The sequence below is a fragment of the Chelmon rostratus genome, chromosome 5 (genome assembly GCF_017976325.1).
Source record: "Chelmon rostratus isolate fCheRos1 chromosome 5, fCheRos1.pri, whole genome shotgun sequence".
Classification (NCBI taxonomy): domain Eukaryota; kingdom Metazoa; phylum Chordata; class Actinopteri; order Chaetodontiformes; family Chaetodontidae; genus Chelmon; species Chelmon rostratus.
In genome coordinates, this window is record NC_055662.1 from 12,464,473 (window position 1) to 12,482,650 (window position 18,178).

At 40.6% G+C, this 18,178-nt stretch overlaps 2 protein-coding genes across 4 annotated transcripts; one reads left to right on the top strand and one right to left on the bottom strand.

Moving 5' to 3' along the window:
- Positions 1-658: 658 nt before the first annotated feature.
- hscb (HscB mitochondrial iron-sulfur cluster cochaperone) lies at positions 659-8,419 on the bottom strand. 3 transcript variants are annotated; one of them, XM_041936514.1, is made up of 7 exons: positions 8,279-8,419; positions 7,394-7,979; positions 7,184-7,280; positions 3,152-3,241; positions 2,833-2,977; positions 1,070-1,117; positions 659-896 (listed from the first exon to the last, which is right to left on the bottom strand). In XM_041936514.1, the coding sequence occupies exons 2-7, from the start codon at positions 7,759-7,761 to the stop codon at positions 802-804; spliced, it is 843 nt and encodes a 280-aa protein (XP_041792448.1). In that variant the 5' UTR covers positions 7,762-7,979; positions 8,279-8,419; the 3' UTR covers positions 659-801. The 3 variants fall into 3 exon arrangements, with proteins under 3 accessions (XP_041792448.1, XP_041792450.1, XP_041792449.1); XM_041936516.1 differs by having other exon boundaries at positions 8,355-8,402; XM_041936515.1 differs by having other exon boundaries at positions 7,394-7,982; positions 8,355-8,395.
- Positions 7,930-18,014, top strand: lrrc8ab (leucine rich repeat containing 8 VRAC subunit Ab). Its single transcript, XM_041936513.1, has 4 exons — positions 7,930-8,061; positions 8,689-8,814; positions 10,963-13,081; positions 13,261-18,014. The coding sequence occupies exons 3-4, from the start codon at positions 10,970-10,972 to the stop codon at positions 13,534-13,536; spliced, it is 2,388 nt and encodes a 795-aa protein (XP_041792447.1). The 5' UTR covers positions 7,930-8,061; positions 8,689-8,814; positions 10,963-10,969; the 3' UTR covers positions 13,537-18,014.
- The last annotated feature ends 164 nt before the right edge of the window (positions 18,015-18,178 follow it).

Here is an 18,178-nt window from a genome sequence, read left to right on the forward strand (position 1 = left end):
AAATTTTCTCTATGGTGTTGAAAAAAAACCTCTGAAAAATGAAACATGGGAAATGGATGAATTTACACTCTGATGCACCTATCAGTGTGCTGCAGGCATAGGTGTGCAGGGTCAATGTACATCAATTTATGAGCTAGAAATTACACAGATCACAGATCTTTGGCTCATCAAGTAATCATCATTCAGTGGGGCCTTCCTGATTATCATAGCATTAATGCTACATACTATGAAGCCATTATAAATAATTCAAAAGGCTGTCTGCCTCAATAAAGGACTTCCTTCTGCTCTCAAATCCAGTTAGTACAACATGTACTGCTCTTCTGCATGATTGTCAAGGTGTTATGTCTCCACCTAAAGGTAACCCGAGGAACTGAATGAGAGTGCTGCATCTGTGTTTGAGTCCCACATGACAACTGCTGAACTGATAAGGATAATCATATAAACACTCCGAGCGGCATTTTAATCACAGTCTGTTATAGATCTCTGCCATATTTAATGATGCATTAGGTACAAGTGGATATGATTACGAATGTGAAATTAGTGGAATTCAAGGGGGATACTGTATGCATCCAATTACACCCTCATATCTACACAGCTTTTAATCAAAAAAATAACATTAAGAACAAATCATCATTAATTCAGTTGCGCATTGTGCATTACAGGTAAGGTTTTATTATTCATCTTAAACAATAAATTTACATAATCCCATGACAAATGTACAATAATTTGTGCGCTTGTGTACAAAACTTTTTAAAAGTTGCTAAAAATATCAAATAAAGTGACATTAAATAGGAGGAAGAATTACATGAATTCACTAAGTTTTTCCTTCACTTTCTCCTCAATGTTTGCATAGTATTTCATTTGGGCGAGCAGCGCCTTGGCAGCTTGAAGCTCTCCTGATAAAAAAGAAAAGAAAGGAAAAAAGAAAGAAAGAAAGTGCAAACGGAAGTTCAATCATTGACTCACTCTCAGCGACTTAAAGGAAATGTTTCAGCATAGATCACAAAACAGACAAAGGAGTGAGTGGGAGGAACAGAAAATGTTTCACTGCAACATCTGAATATAATACCTTTAAGCAGGGCAGCGTCTATCGCCTTTGTCAAGTCTGCCAGTTTCCCTGCAAGTGAGGACGAAACAAGTTCCAGTTCAGCAAACCACACTTGAAAACTCAGACGTACTGTGTTAACACAGCTTGACGTGCGCACCATCTAGCACAATGAAACATTTTGGCTTACAAAAGGGGACACAAGTGGAACAGATCACAAATCTGTCATGTCTGCATCAATTATCAGTCTTCTTGTTCATTGCATATGAACAGTAGGCAATGATGTCCATTCTGTAAGGGGTTGTAATCCTTAAGATTTTCAGGAAAGCATATCCTGTTTCTGATTATATTAAGTGTTGTGCTTTAGCGGCGCTAAAAGTAGCTAAAAGTTTAACTACATTTCTCAGTAGCATGGTGATACCGGTGCTGTTTTCTGAATCAAAAAGCTTTTCAGCAGCTATACTCTGTCACCGATCATGTAGTAGCATCCACGCAAGCTACATTTACCCAAGCATTTCTGAAGCCCAAATGCAGCGGAGCTTTCTGCTGCAGTCTGAAGTCAGACTGCTAGGGATCAGTAAGTGGCACCATCGCCACACACAGACGTGCATGTGCAGTCAACAGGAGCTCTTCAATATGACGGTGATATCGTGTATCAATCCTTGGGCTCATTCCTAAAACGTCTCTGCTGCAGGGGAGTACAGACACGCGAGCTTGAGCTGAAATGATGGAAATATGGCAGAGGGTGAGGACGGAGAGGAATTTGATCCTGGGGGAGTCTGGATTTTTATTCCCTTTCTACAGCGGTTTGAGTCATTACATTTTGAGTTAACAGTTTGTCCTGCATATGTGCCCAAGTCTGAATCGATCATACCCATGCAAGCACAGGTGTGCACGCTGGCTGGCTGGCTGGCTGGCTGGCTCTCTCTCTCTCTCTCACACACACACACACACACACACACACACACACACAAAGACATAAATGGACATACATGTTCTCAAAACCTGGTGGTGTTGGATTAGTGAGAACAGAGACCACTGTTCATTCTTTAATTAGCAATTGAACTTACCTGTTTTTTGTTTGACTGACAGTTTGACTGATCACTGAGAAAGCACTGACTTGGAATGAATTTGGTTCATTGTTTGCCATGTTGCTGTAGCTTAGCTTGCTACATTTCTCTGGGAGTAGTTTGCCCAACAATGCAAATTACCAACACATGCATACCTCCAACATGAGATTGTTTGGCTGCACTGTAACCTGCAGCTTCCACCGGGCTGAAAATATGTGCCAAGTCTACATTTTACAGAAGCTGCGTCAAGATGCACAGATGAGATGGAGCAGGAAGTCAGACACAGGAACGGCATGGAGAATCTAGTTAGTTTTCAAAATAAAACACCCTGTGCAGACTCCCGATTGTAGATCAAGAATAAACACAATTATAGACAAAAAAAAACCCATTAAACTACCCTAATTATCTATGTAAAAGCACAAATATCAAGGAAAAATCAAATCAAAATCACAAAATTTGAGCAAGTCAACTAAATCCGTCTGGCAAAATGCTTCTGAAACGCTCTCAGTGGGGTATGAAGCCGCGCTGCAACGATGCCCGGTGGAATCAAGCTGTAAACAGACACACCGGTTGCTTCTCCGTCGTATCTCTGACAAAGCAGCTGCTCAACAAGTGTCCGGTGTAGTATTAAACTGATTACTGATTTATGATCAACAATCAGCTCTAATCACTCAACCAGACTTTCGCTCGATACATTGAACAGACATATTTGTTTACCTTTTGTGTCTTCGCCGATCTTATTGGCTGCTTCTGGAGTCTGTGCTTCATCAAGGGCTTCATTGATCTCCATCAACTCCATTAGAAACCCCGAATCAGCCCCGGAGTCCGTGCCCTCTTCTATTCGCATCCCCTCCAGCTCCAGCTGAAACATAGCATGGGAGATCATTAAACTCAGCTGCTCCTTTAAATGCATGTCACTACGTTTGACTGTCAGCTGGTGAAGACGTTTGTCGAGGAAAGGCGATCAGACAGACAGAGCTTGCAGTTATGAAAGTAAACTATTCATTAGAAGTTAAGTCAGGGATTTCAAACTCACCATATAAAGACCACGACTCAAAGGCTTAAGCAGAGTCTTGTATGCTTTGTTCACAAGAGCCGACTGGATTTCTGAGTACTTCTGTTCTTTCTGCAAAAGAGGGTTCTGTTAAGTTCGCTTCCAATGACGGGAAGCTCAGTCCATATGCATGCATTAAAAGAGGGAAGGAAAATCTGTATTACTGTGATTTTTAACTAACACACTGTGCATTTGGAACAACAAATATTCACATTATTCAGAGATACACAGCAAACTGTCACAAAAGGGAATAACATCTGAGCTATTTTGCCATCCCAATCTTTACCACTGTCAGTTTTCTAAACACCAAATCCTTGGTGATGCTGACAATTAGGTGTGTGACATCCAGCTACTCTTTTGTAGTCGAGCAGTTTGGGACCCTTCAAGGGATGCAGGTGTAAGTTTGACACAACAGATGTGTGGAAACGAGCCGGGGAGGAAAATATCTCGGAATTGGTTGGCGTATCCGAGTACATTTTGCAGCTATCAGGTCTGTCAGCTCTTGTGAAAATCAATAGTCTCAAGCTCTGGCCCATGGGCCCATCGAGTGGAGCTGTCTCTGTAATAACAACCAGTGCAGTAGGTGGCTGCCTTGTATCCTTGTATAAGTAATGAGTTTTCTATATATGTTAAGAACCCAGAGGCTGGAAGATGTCTAATTAAGAAAAAATGGCCAGAGGTGCTGATAAATAAAACAGAGCCGGGACAATATTGGACAGGTTGTGTGTGAAGAAACCATTTAGGCTGCCCCTCCTCTCTCACAGTCTGCTGAATATGAGTTCAGCTTTCATATCATATCATGACAACATTCTGCATTGTGCTTTTCCACCTGAGTGTACAGAATAAATTACGTGCGAAGCAACACACCTCTGCGCCTCCTCATACTCATAATGCTTATTCTTCCAAACTGCCATGCAATTTTTTTTTAATGATCCACGAGGGGGAAACCGGATAATGTGAAAATTTTGTCAACTGTTCACCGCTTTGTAAAATAACCTATAAACACATTCCGCTCTAAACTGCTCAGACGCATTGGGGCAAGTCTTATTTCTTTCTGTGACGTTTTTAAAGCCGCACTCGTGGACGTTTTTATGTAAAATATAGGCCTACCTGTCTCATCAGCCCAGCTTTGGGCTAAAGTGATTTACCAACTACATCAAACCTATTTTTCCACAATTTCTGGTGGTAGAAGAGTGCACTTTTCTACCTGTAAGAAGAGACAAATCAAAAGTGAAGACAAAGAGAAGACCAAATTTATGAGTGGAAAAACTAAAATCATCTCTCTTTTCCTTGCTTTTCCCTTTAGTTTCGGTATAAACCATCATCATTAGTTTTCTGTGTGCATGTCATTAACGACATTCTATATAGTTTTTCAAAAGGGTGCTCAAAGCAGCAGAGGCTGAGATGTCCTTTGGTGCCTAGTATGGGTCAAGCTCCCAAAACGCTGCTCCGCAGGCTCGCAGCCTAACACGAAATAACCCAATTACGACTCTGATGTGTCATAATTGTGGTTATTTTCTCTGACAAAGCTCCTCCAGAGCCAAACAGGACATTATACAACTGTTCTCACAGTGCTTCTCACCTTAACTGACCTTTACGTGTGAAATCAATGGGATGCCACTTTAAAATTCCAGTTCAGTTAAGAGATGCCTTTTTTTTCTGGCAGCTGGAGTCACAAACATATTATTTTTGTTCACAAAATGTATGTTTATATACATTTAATGACCATTTCATAAATATAATAATATGTAATTAATCAAGAATATAACTGGGATTAAACATTAATGAAAATAAGTCATTTTGCCAGCTGTTTTGAGGTAGACTTTCCACAACTCACTGTTCCTCCTCTGCCCAAATATGCTTTTAAATCAAAATTTGGATTTCAGCTTCAACTGCACATCCTATTTGAGACATGTAAGCCATTATTTCTCCCTTAAAAACTCTTTAAGTGAGTTCAGCTGTTAATACCACTACTGAGTTTAACTTTGGCTTTCTTAAACTTTAATTCGTAATGACTTTTACACACTCAAAAGTTACCATTCAACTTGTGTTGCAAACTTTAATCATACATTATCCTTTATCATTGAAATTAAGGTCATTTAAACTTTTTCTCTTTCTTCCTTGTAGATCTTTAAGTAACAATGTATGGTATTTTGTAATAGACCTTTCTCCCTTTTCACAGTAGACATCTTGACATCTCATAGCAGGAAAAGCACAGTATAAAAAAAATCACACTATAACTAATGGTGTAATAGTATTGTGCACGCTGGCTTAGTGGAATCACCTGCTGGCTTACTTAGTGGAACTGAGCCATTGTGAGTACAAGGTACAAGGTACGAGGTTCATTAATTCATCATTCTGCAACACAGGCTTGGTAATGAAATGCTAGTTGTAGTCCCTTTATGCTACCCACAAAACTAATTCATCTAAATGGATGAATAAATAGGAAGTCTAAGTTGTAATTTTCAAGGTGTGTGAAGACTAAGTGGAGGGCAGTGGAGATGGCATCCTCTGTGGATCTGCCGGTTCTGAATGCAAACTGGTGAAGGTCCAGGCTGGCTGGGATGCTGTCTTTGATGTGATGGAGAACAAGTTTCTCAAATATCTTCATCAGAACGGGGGTGAGTCATTGAGACTAGACCCTACATACTTTTAAGGCACAGGGACAATGGTGGCTGCATTAAAGCACGTGGGAACACTCTCCTGCAACAGTGATATCTTTACAGTAATAACATCAACTAGGTGACTGGCACATGTTTTTTAGTACACAGATAGGAACAGCTTTACCAACCTGTTCTCATTCCGAGAGCATCAAATACCACCACTTTGACTCACCCTGCGGATTACAAGGTACCTTTGAGCGTCCGTATGAGATGCACCAGGCTTTTAACTAACTCTATTGTAAACCCATCTGCAGCAGCATTAAACACCCAGAGCAATTGCTCCGGCAGATCATGTTCACATCCTAGTGGCATACAAAGCCTTCCTGACAGGAAGCTTTCCTAACATGTGGTTAATGTTGTGAAACGGTCGCAGTTTGGTTAGATACAGGAACCAAAAATTATTTTAAAGCCTGGTGCGTATCATACAGACCCTGAAGCATACCTTGTGTGTCTGTACGAGACATTGAGGGGCGTGACAAAGTGTCTGTGTTCAACATCTAGGAATGAGACCAAGCTGCAACCTACTCATATTTACTGCTGGATGCCAGCTTTCTGTCTCGCTGCTCTAGCAGTGCTGTATGCTGTCTTGTCAGCTGACTGAAAGGCTTTCTGGTTGTGTAATGATTTCATTGTCTTTGTGATCACCACATCGTCAACACATTTGCTTATGTATGCTGCCACTCTCGATGTTTATTCCTCAAGACTGACGTAGTTCCCCTGGGTGGCAGCATCTGAGGACATGTATCAGTGTGGGCACTGAAAACAGTCCTGTAGAGCTCATCTTGGATGTGGACAAGTTGGGGAAATTTAAGTAGGAAATCTTGTGTGCTTTTCCTGATACAAGTAAAAATATAATTGATCATATTAAAAAAATATATATATATATGTATATATATATATTAAGCTGTTTGCACTCCACTTATTCAGATCTACTATATTTCTGTGTATATATATAGTAATTCCAAGTATTCCACTTGTGTTTTTCTCCTTTCTTTTACAAAGCAATGCCCTATCAGCTTCGCAGTTGTTTAGCTTTTGATTCCTTGAACTTGCTTGCCTTGACCTTGTTTGCTTGATTGCTTAATACGCAAAGCTGCTTAAATTTGCCTAAATTTGTCAATTCCTTTTAACAAACCCATCCTTCAACTTTGCCCAGAGTTATTCCCTTGGCCAAATCACAATGAATCACACCAACAAAACAAATATGCACAGTCAACTGGCTTAATAGGGACACAGGGTCAAACCCAATTTCCTGTGTCGCACTTGTCAGGCTAGGACAGCCTCAGCTGAGTCATGAGCCATGTTACTCGGCTGATCTCTATTCAGATCCCCCTGACACCCCCCTCCCTACCACAGATTTCTGGCTGAAGTTGTCTGGATGCAGAGACCGCTGGAGCTGCAAGTAGCTTCTCTGCAGCTTGTGTGTGTCCAGTGTGAATGTGTAGTCGCTGAAAAGAGGCAACACATAGAAAGGTGAAATGTTTGGCTCACAGACTGACTTCATAAATGAAATGTTCATAAGTAAGATAGCGCGTAATGATAATTGAGATAAGATGCTTACCAATCCAGAAGTTTAAAGTAGGATGTCCCTTCTTCGGGGGGCTGGACCACTTTGCATGACATGCAGAAGAATACAGGTGTTTTGTCAAGAGTCTGTTTGCAGTTCCAGCAGCTCAGTTTATCCTGACCTGTACAGTAATTCCTGGGTGAACTGACTGGATTGGTGTAGGAAATTAGCTTCCTTTCCTTTCCCGGTGCTTTGAAGTTCGTGTTGCTCTCCCATATGTCCTCCTTGGGGAAGCTGGTAGACAAACACTGTGCTGAACATGTAACAGCTTTATAAACACACTGTCGCTTCGTCATCGGCCAGTTTGGGTGGAGTAAAGCCCGAGATGCGGACACAATCCGCCAGGATTTCAATGGCAACATCAGCGAAATTAAATCACACAATTTGATGCAGTTGTAGAATCATTCAAACCTTAAAATCTTCTCCTTACTGCAAAAACAGGAACATCTTTTCGGGACGGAGAGGAAGAGTGTTCTTGCTCTACGTTTGGCAAATCCACCACACTGCCACCCATCGTCTCCGCGGTGTAGGGAATAGCTGTTCCTGAGGTGCTGGAAAAAACAACAGCTAGCAAGCTGAGCTGCTAGCAGCGGTGAACGCAATTTGTTAGCAACTATTGATAATAGACTAGAGTTGGATTTGACCGTAGCACACCAAACGTAGTAAGTTGAACATCATGGTAGTTTTAAGACATGCGAGCAATGTATAACTGTAATTTTAATGTCAGCGTTTGATGAGATGTAAACTTTCGATGACAGAGCCGGTGCTCAATATGTACTTAGCTGGGTTAGCGCACTAGCTAACAGCAGCATAGCTTAGTTTGCTAACATGTTTTAACAGCAAAGATTGTGGTTGTTTGTGAGCGGTTCTGATAAGTACCTTGCTGTCGGATGGCAGCGTACTTCCTCAAATCTAGGGTGTCACGTTATGTAACGCTATACAGAAAAAAACACACCTAGCTTTAACTTTCTGTTGAGAAGCGCCTGCTCAGCCACCTAGCCAGATGACAAAGACATCCCATGCTAACGCTAACATTACGAGCGGTGACCGATGGATACTCAGCACATCCATCTCATTAACACGCTTATCTGACAACACTAGTCGTGTCATATTTCACGCTCCTCAAAAAGAGCCATAGCCCGTAAAGAACAACATAATTTATTGTGAACTGAACGTAGGTTGTAATACACATGCAGGCAACTTTCTCTACGCTTTTGGTAAAGTATATCACTCCTGAATGTGCTAGAAAAAGCTGTAACCACATTTCCATCTGTTAATGTCTAAATCAGGTTTTTTATTCAACCCCATAACGATGAGAGAGGCAGTGGTCCATGAAGAGTTTTGGATCCACAGAGAGTGGCTTGTCCACCAGAGACATCATCAGGCACTGGAGCACAGATAACACCTCCAAACTGGTCAGTATTTGATTTACTGAGTGTATTTGTTGCTGGTACATCATCTAATCCAACCCAGGCTACCAGACTGGAATAGCTGTTATGTGTGCAAAAGTTCCTCTGAACTGGGGCCAGCCTAAATATGCTTATTTGGCCAAGGATCAGACTAGGCATCGTGACTCCTCGCCTTTACAGTTTCCTAACAAAGTACAAGTTCTGATGAATGCCAAATCCAGACTCCTGTTGTGTGTGTGTGTCAGTGTGTGTTTTTTGGGGGCGGTGGGGGTGCAAAAGGTGATGGTAGAGTATTCCAGAGAGACACTGGTTGGAGACAGCAACTTCCATAAGGTAAACAGGATCTCCTCCTGAAGGTCAAGGGAGGTGCTTCTCAAGGCCCCCACAGACAATACTCTGGGTATTATTAACGGAAATGGCTAAGAATAGAGAGCAGCGGAGCAAGGTGGCTCCTCTGGCAGTCGTGTTGTTTGGATTAAACAAGCCAAAACGGAACATCATCTTTAGAAGAGTGACTTCTCAAGCTTACATGCAGGGTGTGTCACACTCACACAAGGCTAGAGGTTGATTTGGATGGCTTTATCTGGCCCTGATGTACAGCAGAGGCGAAGGAGTACTTGTGGATTGTTTTTAACTATTTATGTATGGAGTTATCGCGCTCAGCAGTTTGGATTCGTAAGTAGAACCATTTTTTAAGCGCGTTTTTATCGATCGTTACGCACAAATTATGTTGTTGATGTGTGTTGTTTTTAGTTTGGTTGTACTTCACACCGACAGCTTGGAGTAATAACTTAAGTGGGTCTTGCTGCCTGTGCGCCAAATGTACTTGTGAGGTTGCATGGAAAGATTTTCTCCTAATTAGGCTTTACAATACAGATTAAGTCCTATGGTATGGTGTATGAAATTTTATTTCATAGTGTCATGATTTAATGCAGTTTCTGGATTGTAAATTAAAGATTTTTAATGGATAAAATCACCGTACAGGAATGTGAGGTGTAGCCTAATCCAGCAAATTTAATACCTGGCAAGGTACTTCATTACATTCATTCATAAATTATTTAAATTCCCAATTCTGTCATGAAACAGTTCTGCTCATTGATTTGCAACAGAGCTTAATTTAGCCTAATGCACCCAGTAATGTTAAGAGAAAGATACCATGGTATAAACAGTATTGCAAAATATCTGATGGCTGGCAAGTGTAAAATGTCTCACGGTATGTATCATTGTATCACCTCTTCTAGTTAATAGTTATGCATCTATACCCTGGATCAGTATCAGCACCATCACTGACACACAGGGTGTTTGCAGATAGTGAGTCATCTATGTTACTGGTTCTTCATCGCTATTGTTATTGTGTAACAATACATTGTTAGAGACTTTATTCAACTTTTACTAATTTCATTAATATTGTACTTCATACAGTTTGAAGTACTTACTTTTGGTTTCATAATCATCATCAGTAGAGGAAAATTAGGATCAGTGCACTGCTGCTAGTTATGGTGCCCTAGCAATGGAAATAAGGCGCATAAGTTTTTCTCGATGAAGCCAATCTGAAATGATTGTTCTGTTAATTTGCTCATTTATTATGTTTATAGCCTGCACACACGTTCAAGGCATTTTTGTGTTTTTTTTTTTCCTTCAGCAACCCTTTAATTCTTCACCTAAATGGGTTGTAGGGACTACATTAAAATGCAGACAAATTAACATCATATTTTATTGATGGCTGGTTTGCCATTTGTCCAAAACACCTGAAATGTTATGTCCAGTATGACACCCCCTTTGAAAGCAAGATTAATTGTGTCTGTTAAACAATAGGTAAATCAATAACATGGTAGCCCACTCAGTGAAGTCAATCAGGCAGTTCTTTGTCACAACAAGCATGAATCTCTATTTCATTACTGCTGGCAGCCTTCAAATTAACCGTCTGCAAAGTCCTGATGTATGACCTTGTTAGTTAGCATTCTAGTATTGATTTGTCGTCTTGGTATTGTGTTGTGGTTCAGATAAAGGCTTTGCATTATGGAGGGGGCGCCTTTTCCTTTTATTTTTGTTGAAAGCCATATCTGATGCATTTTGATGTTTGTCAAGCCAATGTAATTCAGTATATCACTGGACTCACTTGTGATTATCTCTTTAACTGCTTTTTTTCCACAGAAAAGCCATGATCCCCATCACTGAGCTGCGGTACTTTGTGGACACACAGCCAGCATACCGCATCCTGAAACCATGGTGGGATGTGTTCACAGACTACATCTCCATTGTTATGCTTATGATTTCTGTGTTTGGGGGGACACTGCAGGTCACCCAGGACAAGATGATCTGCCTACCCTGCAAATGGGTGGTCAATCAGACCTGCAAGAAGAACTTCAACTCTACACTCTCCGCATCATTGTTCTTGGAGCCCAAGGGGATCCAGTATGATCTGGACCGCCATCAGTACAATTATGTGGATGCTGTGTGCTATGAGAATAGATTGCACTGGTTTGCTAAGTATTTTCCTTACCTAGTATTACTTCACACCCTTATTTTTTTAGCATGCAGCAACTTTTGGTTTAAGTTCCCACGGACTAGTTCCAAACTAGAGCACTTTGTATCCATCTTGCTGAAATGTTTTGACTCGCCATGGACAACTAGGGCACTGTCAGAGACAGTGGTTGAAGAGAGTGACCCAAAACCAATGAAAATGAATGGCTCAATGGACCACAAGGAGTCTGTTATCAGTGAGGATGTTGAAGCAAGTGTTCCTATGCTCCAAAGGACAAAGACACGCTTTGAGCAGGGCATAGTAGATAGAACAGAAACAGGGGTTTTGGACAAGAAAGAGGGCGAACAGGCGAAGGCCCTGTTTGAAAAAGTTAAGAAGTTCCGTATACACGTTGAAGAAGGAGACATTGTGTACAGACTGTACATCCGTCAGACCATCATCAAAGTCATCAAGTTTATTTTGATAATCTGCTATACAGGGTATTACGTGCACGATATTAAATTCAGTGTTGACTGTTCAGTAAATATAGAGAGCCTGACAGGTTACAGCGTGTACCGTTGTGCTCACCCGCTGGCTACACTTTTTAAAATCTTAGCCTGTTTCTACATTAGCTTAGTGGTGGTGTACGGTTTGATCTGCATGTACACACTCTGCTGGATGCTTCGGCGCTCTCTAAAGAAGTACTCCTTTGAGTCGATACGGGAAGAGAGCAGCTACAGCGACATACCCGATGTGAAGAATGACTTTGCTTTCATGATGCACATGATAGATCAATATGACCCTCTGTACTCTAAACGCTTTGCGGTGTTCCTATCAGAAGTAAGCGAAAATAAGCTGAGGCAGCTCAACCTCAACAATGAGTGGACACTGGACAAGCTCAGGCAGAGGATTACCAAGAACTCTCAGGAGAAGTTGGAGTTGCACCTTTTCATGCTGAGTGGCATTCCAGACACAGTATTTGACCTGATGGAGCTGGAGGTTCTTAAACTGGAGCTTATCCCCGATGTCACCATCCCCCCAATCATCGCTCAGCTGGTTAACCTGCGAGAGATGTGGCTCTACCATACGCCAGCCAAAATCGAAGCTCCTGCACTGGCTTTTTTGCGTGAGAACTTGAAGTCTCTACACATTAAGTTCACTGACATTAAAGAGATTCCCTTATGGATCTACAGTTTGAAGAATCTTAGTGAACTTCATCTGACAGGGAATCTCAGTGCGGAGAACAACCGTTACATTGTCATCGATGGGCTCCGGGAGCTCAAGAGGCTCAAAGTCCTTCGTCTGAAGAGCAATCTCACCAAGCTACCTCAGGTGGTGACTGATGTGGGCATGCACCTCCAGAAGCTTTCCATCAATAATGAAGGCACCAAGCTGATGGTGCTCAACAGCCTGAAGAAGATGGTGAACTTGACGGAACTAGAGCTCATTCGCTGTGATCTAGAGCGCATACCACACTCAATCTTCAGCTTGCACAACTTGCAGGAGATTGATCTGAAGGACAACAACCTGAAGACCATCGAGGAGATCATCAGCTTCCAGCACCTTCATCGGCTGGTCTGCCTTAAGCTCTGGTACAACCAGATCGCCTATATTCCCATCCAGATTGGTACGCTGACTAATCTGGAGAAACTGTACCTGAACAGAAACAAGATTGAGAAAATCCCCAGCCAGTTGTTTTATTGCCGCAAGCTGCGCTTCCTGGACCTGAGCCATAACAACTTAACCTATATCCCGACAGATATAGGCTTTCTCCAGAATCTTCAGTATCTGGCAGTGACAGCCAACAGGGTGAGTACTTGAATAATCACTGTTTTCCAACCATTTTAATTTATGTACATGGCAAGTTTTTTACCCGTGTGGCTTGTTTGCAACAGTTTGTCTGCTGCTGAAAATATTTTAAAGTCACAAATTCAAATTTATCTCCATTTCTCTCCTGTCACAACATCCCCCCCCACCTTGAAATAAAGATTGAGAGCCTGCCCAATGAGCTGTTCCAGTGCAAGAAGCTTCGCACTTTGAACTTGGGGAACAATTGCCTGCAGTCCCTGCCATCACGGTTTGGAGAGCTGACCGGGCTGACACAGCTGGAGCTGAGAGGAAACCGTCTGGAGTGTCTGCCCGTGGAGCTGGGCGAGTGCCGACAGCTGAAGAGAACCGGTCTCGTGGTAGAGGAGGACCTTTTCAACACCCTGCCCACGGAGGTCAAGGAACAGTTATGGAAAGTCGACAAAGAACAGGCTTGAACAGGTCTGTGGCTATGAGTGAAAAAACGGATTCTGACCAACTGGGCCCTGACACAGGAGTGAATGCCTATACTGTCCTAGAGGGCATGTTGAAGCAGGCAGTAGTCCTGCTGCAGTGTGCTGCCAGTGAGGTTGGGTATCAAGAACCAGTGCCAGCTTGGTAGTGTGTGTAGTGCTGATAGCGTCAGGGTGGTCTTTTAATTCTTAATTGTGCACTTGATTTTCTGTCCCTTACAACAACTTCTCAGGCCTTCCCATTATAACCCAGTGGTGATGCTTTTTAGCAGTAAGATCACAGTCACATTGTGAGCAGCAGCATGCATTCACATTATATGCTTCTTGGTAGTGGTGGAGCAGTTCAAGTATGAAAAACTGTTGGCCAACTTTGCTTCAGACAGAATAATAACGTGAACAAAGTTTTCCACTGTTTAGCATAACGATAACATCAGGGCGAGTCAAGATAGAGTACATGAAAATAATCTGTCCACTATCATTAGTGTTACAAATGAGATGGCAAGAGGATCTCTGAGCCCTCTTCATTCCTGTGTATGGATTGCCAATGAACAGCCATCACTTGTTTCATTTATTTTAAGTTGGATCAAATATCCAATCCTGTTTTATAATTCAAAGGATTTATCACAAGTTCATGACAGGCAAGAGGCTGTAACTCTGTCTTTTCTTTTTTTTTTTTTCTTTTTTGGGGAGGAAAAATTTTGCTGATGTTCACTCACAGTATTTAACAAGTCAGATGATTATTTCACCACATGTCATATTTGTATAAACGATATCAATCACGAGCAAACTGCACAGTCATATTAGCTGTTGTCCAGCACTGACCTGACATAAGTCGTAACTGCGGTGGTCATTGTTTTTCTGCTGTAGAGGGATGACCATGGCCTTCAAATACCTTCATGTGAGCCTGGTTTGAAACTGATTGGAAAATCATAAAAGTACAGTATGACATGAAATCACAAATCAGGGATAACTTATGACGAGTCATGTGGATTCTGAGATCCTTGTGTCTGAGAGGGTCATTGAGGAGACTGTTGGTAGTGCAAGCGCTGTAGAGGCAGAGGAGTTGTCATTGGTCGGCCTGAGTCTTGGCAGCGGTGCAACAACGTGGTATTACACAAGAGAGTGTGACCCCTTCATGAAGCCAGTTTGGCAGAGTGGAAGGGTTGATGTCCACTTTCTGGGGAAAGATGTGTAGTGTGTTTTACCTACAGTAGTAGCGCAGTGCAGGAAAAGCAATTATAGTCCTGAATGCTACCCAGTGGACTTGTATTACAGGACGTCACCCCCATGCAGTTATATTGGTGGAGCAACCTATCAGTGTGCAGATACCCAACCCTTACTGCCAGTATGCCAGTGGGATCTAATTCTAATCTATTTCATCGTCATGCTGCATCCACATTGTTTGTTCGCAAGGAATTGCACAAAACAACCTAAACAAATGTGAGGAAGATGCTAAAATAGTTTTGAATGAGATGAATCTGTGTCAAAAGAATTTATACAGGTTTACACAGGACTACACAGTATTGACACTGAAATGGAGCCTCAAAACATTAATTATATGTCTCAAACGTACTCACACTCGACTGAAACACTAGACTGGTTTATTACCCTTTCTGTGGTGTAACAGAAAGCAAGCGCTTGGTCTACTTGTATGTCCTGATAGTTCAGTGTAATTGTCTGCAATTGACAAGTGAAGGACCCAAATATGTTTTCAAATATGTTTTCTAAGCTCCTGGCCTTGTGTTAATTTCAGTTTGTTACAACATAAAAACATATTTAAATTGCTATGTTAGATTCACTAAGATGAGGCCAATATGAAATTTAATCAGATTTTTTTTTATTTAAAAAACAACAAAAGAAAACATTTCAATAAGGTCAAAAATGGCCTTTAATAAAACTAGTGAAATTTGATGTTTTAGCTTTGACATCAAAAAGCTTAAAACAACATTTGAAAAATTGGAATTCATTTGTCATTGGCAAGAAAAATCACAAGGCATTTTGGAAAATAGCCTGACTTTCAGGTCAGTTGCCTTAACTTTAATTCACTCCTTCTGTGTTCTGTACTGTTTCTGTTATGTTTGGCTGTGGCATCTGTTGAGTTCGAAACAAATGCATAGAAATGTCTAAAGCTGCACTAGACTGCGCAGGCCCAAATGCTAACGGGAGCAATAGGACAGTTTGCTGTTTGTTTTACAGTTGGCTCTCATGTTTCATGTCATCACTTCCTGTGGACTTTTTACTAGTGACCATACTTGACACCAGTAATCCGTTTGGGCAAATAAAAGAGACATTTGATGTCTCAAATGGGATTAATGAGACGTTTTTTCTTCTGCTGTAGCCTCACTTTGTGGCATTGGCTGTGTTAACTTAATTTTTACGTAAAGGTCTGCCCAAAAGCAGCTTTAACAGTCTTAACCAGTGTTACTGTTCACTGCTGACAACTTACATAGAGAGTGCAAGTCACAATTTCAACCAGTCTTATCTGTAAAAGTGATCTAGATATGTAGCAGTTTGGACTGACACAATCTCATTTTGGGAATCTAAGTTTATTATTATTATTATTGCTGTTGTGTGATGGATTTTTTGTTGGAAGTGGGAGTTTTTTTTGTGCCAGATACACTCACCTCTTATGGTATCCTTTCCTGCCAGGGGAATTAAAAAAAACAAAGTGTAGTCAAAATTACAAAGTAAGATCTGATGTCAATTAACCAAATTGGACATATAAGATAGTTCACACCCATCAGTAAGTAAACATTGTGTTTTAGTTTTTTATAATTGCGGTAGATGTGAGAATTTAATCATTCTCATTTTTTCTCTTTTTCATAAATGGGCCGTTATACTATCCAGGTCCAGTCAGCTAATTGTTGCCATTTATTCCTCTGGTTTCATAGCGTGGTCATTTGTTGAGAAATGTTGAAGAGCTTTTGCCTGAGAGTGACTCTTCTGCTCTTGTGTTTTGCCACAATAAGCAGCACGATGCAAAAAAAAAGTGCGGAATTCAAGATCAATGAACAGCTCTGACACAGTGCAACACACAACAGAGCTTCTTGTGTTTGCCCTGATGGGAAAAACAAAACAAAACATCAGTTTATGTTTTAATAAACCTAACTGCAAAGAAGACTTGGACAGTAGCAATATGCAGTACAGTAACTGGGTTGAAAAGCATAGGAATAGTTTAAGCTATGTACATTTATTTCAGTAACATGTTTAACTATGCTATATTGTGCAATATCGCCTTTATTTGAACTATGTAAAGGTTAGTAGTGATGTAGTTTTCTAATGTGCATGGGCATTCTTTGTGTCACATTTATTTTACTAAGGTGATGGTGAGAGTTTCAAGCTAAGTAGAGAATGCTTTTGCACTACAGCACCTCTCCACAAGTTACATTTAGGTAAATGCAAATTATGGTATACAACTTAATGTATACAACACACGTTTTGTATGTTTTGCGGTATGGGAAGGTTCAACTGAATGACTGCCAGCCATGAGATTAAAATTTTATCAAATTGCTTAATCAAAGGGTTTGGGGGGTTTTTTTGTTTGTTTGTTTGTTTTACAGAGAAACTGGTGGGAAAAAAAAACAAATTTCACTTGGAGCATTTTAGATGACATCCAGAACAACTCAGCAATACACCCAATTGAGACAATCAACTACTCTAATTAAGATTAACATGAAAATGGAGAGCACTGCAAGTTAAATGGTCAGTACATTAAAACATACATTGTATACGTTGCTAGTAAAGTTGTATCAGTAACTAGATTAGCTTTTGGTCTCTGTTATTTTTGAGTCATTTTCTCCTTTTCCCTCCTTTTTTTTTATCATTTTTTCACTTCTTCATTTTGACAGCTGTTAGTATATTACAGTATAACTAAATTTCTCAGGAAGCCAGCTAGTACTCACTTCTTTTTTGAGTTGATTGCCTATTTTTATTACACCCGGTATTTCTATTAATTTAAACAATTGTTTTATAAAGTTAAAGTTTTATATGCATTTCTATACATTCTTTTATAGTTTGTGTGTTTAATATTGACTGCTGATTTAAACAAAATGTGTTTGTGTTTTTAAAGAAACCGCTTGGTTTAACCTTGATTCTGTGTTTCTCATCAGTGACCATGTGTAAACCTAGTGTGAGTGTTATCCGTGTGTGTGTGTATGTTGGCATGATGAGACTTTCTCACCCCTTGATGTTTATCTTTGTTCTGACTCCTCATAAAATCATTATGTTTGGGTACAAAATCTTTTTTTTTTCAACATTTCCCAACTCAAGTCCAATTATAGGTGATGTACAAATTTGTCTTAATACAGTGTTTGGTTGCCAAAAGGTTTTCATTAATAAGGAAATCATCAGTGCATCAGTATTTGCATTAATGAGTTGACAGTGAATATTCTGTTTGAACATGTGTCCCATCCCCTTCTGCACACCATCCAATAGAGATAAAATAAAATAAACTTGGTCAACCACATTTGTCTTTGTTTCTGTTAAAGGTGTTTGAATGTTGTATTTTTGTGTTGAGTGTGAGAACCTGTTAACTGCTCAGGTAGGCCTTCCATATAAGATATTAGTTACTGTAATGGTCATAGTATTATCCTTAGTTATGAAGAAGTAGCGAGAGAACACCTGTGCA

What these genes read in the sequence shown, in the direction of transcription:
- hscb (XM_041936514.1), bottom strand. Translation starts at nt 7,761, where the DNA reads ATGTTGCCATTGAAATCCTGGCGGATTGTGTCCGCATCTCGGGCTTTA. An exon ending in ACTTCAGCCAGAAATCTGTG is followed by an intron (nt 3,242 to 7,183) that starts GTAGGGAGGGGG and finishes CCTCTTTTGCAG; the next exon opens with AAAGAACAGAAGTACTCAGA. An exon ending in GATCGGCGAAGACACAAAAG is followed by an intron (nt 1,118 to 2,832) that starts GTAAACAAATAT and finishes CCTCACTTGCAG; the next exon opens with GGAAACTGGCAGACTTGACA.
- lrrc8ab (XM_041936513.1), top strand. Translation starts at nt 10,970, where the DNA reads ATGATCCCCATCACTGAGCTGCGGTACTTTGTGGACACACAGCCAGCA. An exon ending in TGGCAGTGACAGCCAACAGG is followed by an intron (nt 13,082 to 13,260) that starts GTGAGTACTTGA and finishes CTTGAAATAAAG; the next exon opens with ATTGAGAGCCTGCCCAATGA.